The sequence below is a fragment of the Mesitornis unicolor genome, unplaced genomic scaffold (genome assembly GCF_000695765.1).
Source record: "Mesitornis unicolor isolate BGI_N332 unplaced genomic scaffold, ASM69576v1 scaffold41191, whole genome shotgun sequence".
Classification (NCBI taxonomy): Eukaryota; Metazoa; Chordata; class Aves; order Mesitornithiformes; family Mesitornithidae; genus Mesitornis; species Mesitornis unicolor.
In genome coordinates, this window is record NW_010163862.1 from 10,487 (window position 1) to 15,012 (window position 4,526).

Below are 4,526 nucleotides of genomic sequence, written 5' to 3' on the forward strand. Positions count from 1 at the left end.
TTTGTAAATGTTATGCAGCCCAAGATAAGAAACCTAATGTTAAGCTCAAGACCAAAGAAAATTACTGCAAATGCTTCTGTCACATTAGATAATAATATACAAATATCTTTACAATAACACTATTTTCTCTGCAAAAAGCCAACTTCACTTTATCTAAGTTCAGCTTTGAAGCAATTCCTGCATCAGAAAGTGCTGGCAGAATTTGCACTAATAATTGCCCATCCATAATAAAGCTTACAAAGGAAAGTTTTACCATCACTCATTTTTTGTTGAGAGAACAAACCGCTGAAGGATTTTTAAAAACTCCCCAAAATCTTCCTACATACACTTGCAAAAAATGATAGTTGGAAGCATCTGAGTTGGTATTTGTGTTTTTCCAAGCATCATTTCCTCAGAGTAATAGCTTTAAGCTTTTGGAAATTGGCAATTTCATAAAGAAAATCATACCCATTCTTTTAAAGACACCAAAATATTTCAAAATTTATTTCCAGATGGTAGAGACTACAGGCCTTTGATGAAGTGCTATTTATGTATCAATTTTTTAAGTCAGGAAAAAAATATTAAAAATATTAAACACAGTTCCCTTTAAATTGGTGTAAGTATAAGCTGAGCAAGCATTTTGAGAAGTTCTTCCGTCTGTTTCTTACTGGAAGTTTTGAAGAATTAAAAACCAGATCTTTGCTCATATGTATAAAGAAAGGCTTTTCCTTCATTTCACAAGGACACAGTATGCTAGGGAAACACAAACTGTGTAACACTAGAAATTAAAACTGGCTGATGCTAGATGTTATTTTTAAAGCTTAGAGACTTCTTTAACAGCTTAAAAGAAATGCATCTCAACTTCTCAAAACTAAAACTGTTTACTGAAAGTACTGTTACGTTGTTGATATATGAATAATTTGTCACTTTAGATTAAAAGTGATTCTGTAAATGACTTTAGTAAGACTAAGATAAAAATGCAAAAATACTTACATTGCATTTACTTTATCTTCTGGGCCCTGAACTTGGCCCGTTACAGTTCCTTGACTGGTATTTTTAACCCAGCCAACCACTCCTAATTTCCTAGCTTCCTCTTCTGTGTACTGATTTGAAAAATAATGAAAGAGGACAATCAGTGTCAGCACATACACCACACGTATACCACTTAAAACCTCAATTTCATTTTCATAGCTTTAAGACCTACACTTAAGAAAAAAAAAACAAACATGGATGATGTTCATACTCAGGCATTAAGATATTCCTGCCAGCTCTGAAGTTGCAGAAGCAGCCAACTTTTAAACAAGAATGAGATTTTACATATCGATAATAAACGCATAAGTTAATTTCCACTTTCATTTTCACAGCTTTTAATACTTTTCTTCAAGAAAACTATAGATGTGATGGCTCCCATCAAGACATTACACTGCTCACAAGAAAAGTTTTCATCTTCTCTTTATCATTTGGACTTGCACAGAAATCTAACAATGGTGTATGGTTTTGTGTGGTTTTTTTCATTCACAGGGAAGCCAAAGACTTGCTCCCCTTATTTCAGGAACTTTTAACACAAATTTGATCCCAAAAGATCAATGTTCATTTGCCTTGTCAACAATCAATGTCTAAAGTCATTATATCTGCTACATGTACAAACCTCACAGCTTCCTTTTCTCCAGTTTCATTTTAAATCCTTTCCAGCTGACTTTCATCCCTTAAATTCCATCCCCAGCTCCTGCATTACTCCTAACAAATAGCAGCAAATGTTATAATCTAATTACACTTTTTTTTCTCTCTAAAATTTTTGCAATATCACAACACGTTATGGTTTCCCAGTTATTCCCTTCCTGTGATGAAATCAGGAACTTCTGGGTATGTGCAGCAATACCCAAAACAGTACACAAATACTAAATGTGTACACTGCATTATCAACCTCTTTAGACACATATTCTAATGCCAATGACCAAACTTGAGGTTAATATGACTACATTCCAAAACATGAAACAAATTTTGGTGTAATCTAGCCAATGAAAAGGTGTTGCTAACTATGAAGCTTATTTTTCAAGTTGATTATGAGCAGCTTCTCCATGTTAACTTGTCCAAAAGCATGGAAATGCAGCTCACAACCTGTTTCTCGAAACTGTTTACTAGCTTAAGACTGGGACTGTGGTGTGGGTTCACATGGCTTCAGGTCAGCTCAAAAACAAGGCAGAGCAAGCTTGCACCTGCTTACCACATAACATGCAGATGTACACTTTCCACTTGAAATAATATATAAATTCAAGACATACTGTATTGTAATTCTCTATCCGTTTTAAATTTTGCACTATTTCATAATACATATGAACTATGCATAAAAATATTTTAAGTCTAATATTAAGCATGGCCCACTATTTTCAGATAAAGAACTGCTCTTATTTGAAACACATCCTATTAATTCTTGGGTTTCTGAGAAATGGAAAACAACCTGCTGCATGTTCAGAGCTGGTGGAGATATTTGGCTGAGGTATGAGCCACAGACTGTTTGTGGTACACAGTTACAAGGAAACACAATAAGCTTCTTCAAAAACTGGTACCCTAGCTACCATTAAAAAAAAAATAATAAACTGGAACACATTGTTTCAGAAGTTAATATCAAGAACTTCAGATTTAACCTTTCTAAAGATTAACATGTTGCAATGCTCTTGTGGCTGTTCTATCACAAGTAATCCAAACCCAGTCTTTAGATACTATACAAACACTCAACACATTAGTAAGCTTTTAAAAAACATTTTAATATAACAGTAATAGAAAACAAGTAATTTTTTTCCTTTTAAATCCACTTGCAATACTTGACCGTCTGACCTAGAACTCAAAGTTCAGGTTTCATATGTTTACAGTCTACAGACCTGCTGCCATATTTTTAGCACTGGAAATACTATACTGTAAAGTAGAACCGGTAAGTCAGACATTGCCTTACCATCCTGAAACAAACACCTAGAAAAGAAAGAAAAAGACATTAAAATAATTTGAAAAAATACCACTTCTAGGAATTTTTTACTTCATATGAAGTTACAGTAAACTGCATACAGTCATCTGTGGTCTTTTCTTATAGAAATTTCACAGAGCAGTTACGAAATTCCAACATTTGGAAAACTCTACAGAATTAAGGTACAAGCTGGCCTTGAGCCTTCCCTTCGACAAGCGATTATTTTCATTAACACAGTTAGCGAGTGTAGCCTTCTTTAACGAAGCTGCTGCAGTATGGGAATTGCCTTTGACTTAAATTTCACCTTAGAAGTGTCGCTACCAACTCGGGGGTGGGGGCGCTCTCGCATAACCGCGCTGACAGAAGACGCGGAGATGAAGGCCGGGTAATGGGAAGTGCTTTTGACAGAACATCCTGTGCTCTCCAGGGAACCGGACGAGCCTTACACTATATTTACAACCTCTTTTCCCCGCTGGGGACGAGGAGGCGGCGTGGCTGCTCTCTCACAGGACGCCGTCCCCTCAGCCCCCGCCCGCCTCACTTGCCCAGCGCGCATGCGTGGCTCGCAACAACCGCGCGCCTTTGGAGCCTCAGTACAGCGCCCCTCACACATGCACCAAAACTCCCCCTTCGTACCCCAGAGCCGTCTTTACCTTGCACTCGTCCAAACACTTCGTAATCCACCGACTTGAGCGCGCCGGAGGCCTTGGTCAGGGCAGACATGGCGACCGCGCCGGCGAACTAAAAGGGCCGCCACCGTCGTGCGCTCGGCCGAGCTAAGCCGCCGCCGCTTTCGCCTCAGGGAGCGGCGCCCGGACGGGAGCGCGACGGGGTCAAGCCTGCCCTCGCGCAGAGGCGCTCCCAAGGGAACGGGGAGGAACATGACACCCCAAACTAACCCCCGACCGGAGCACCTCTCCCTCTGCGCCTGACAGCCCTGAAGGGAGGCGAGGCCCTCCACCGCCTCACCCAGCATACAAGCGGTCTGTGGCAGCTGCAGCCAGCGGGGTGTACTGAGGGACTGAGCCCTCATAAAGGCGGTATTCCCTTTTATCATTGAAGCAAAATATTTGCCACACGAGGCTGAACTGAGGTAATTTTGACTGATGAGGTGGAGAAGGTGGAAAGTTAAGTAATTGAGAGCTAAAACATGCAAAAAAAAAAAAAGCCAACCAAAAAAACCAAACTAGCCGAAATTTATCTTGGGTGTCCCTCCTTGGCAAGGCTGCATGACTGACTTCTCTCACATCTCCACATTACTCAAGCATTTACACAGTATTAAAAGGTCATTTTTCTTCCCTGTTCAACATCATGCTGAGGCTGATAAAGCCAGCAAGAGGCTGGGCGCCTCAGCTACAGCAGCAGACCTTGCAGACAGAAAGCTCACCTCACGCCAACTGTTCACCTTCAGTGATATCCATTAGTGTGCATGTTTTCATTAGCCAGCCTTTCCAGATGTGCTTTTATAGAATTTCTTTTATGCAGATGCTATATATGCAAAAATACAGGCCAGAAAATGGTTGGTTAGTAGGCTGTCTCTCCAACCAAACGCCACAAAGATTTTCTATTTCTGCTTGCAGTTTAACTG

General features: G+C 39.9%; 1 protein-coding gene across 1 annotated transcript; it reads right to left on the reverse strand.

Annotated features, from left to right (window-relative positions):
- Positions 1-902: 902 nt before the first annotated feature.
- On the reverse strand, positions 903-3,661 carry LOC104548170 (acylphosphatase-2-like). Its single transcript, XM_010194111.1, is given in 3 exon segments — positions 903-1,082; positions 2,930-2,946; positions 3,592-3,661. Coding segments are annotated over 3 exon segments (267 nt in total).
- Between the last annotated feature and the right edge of the window lie 865 nt (positions 3,662-4,526).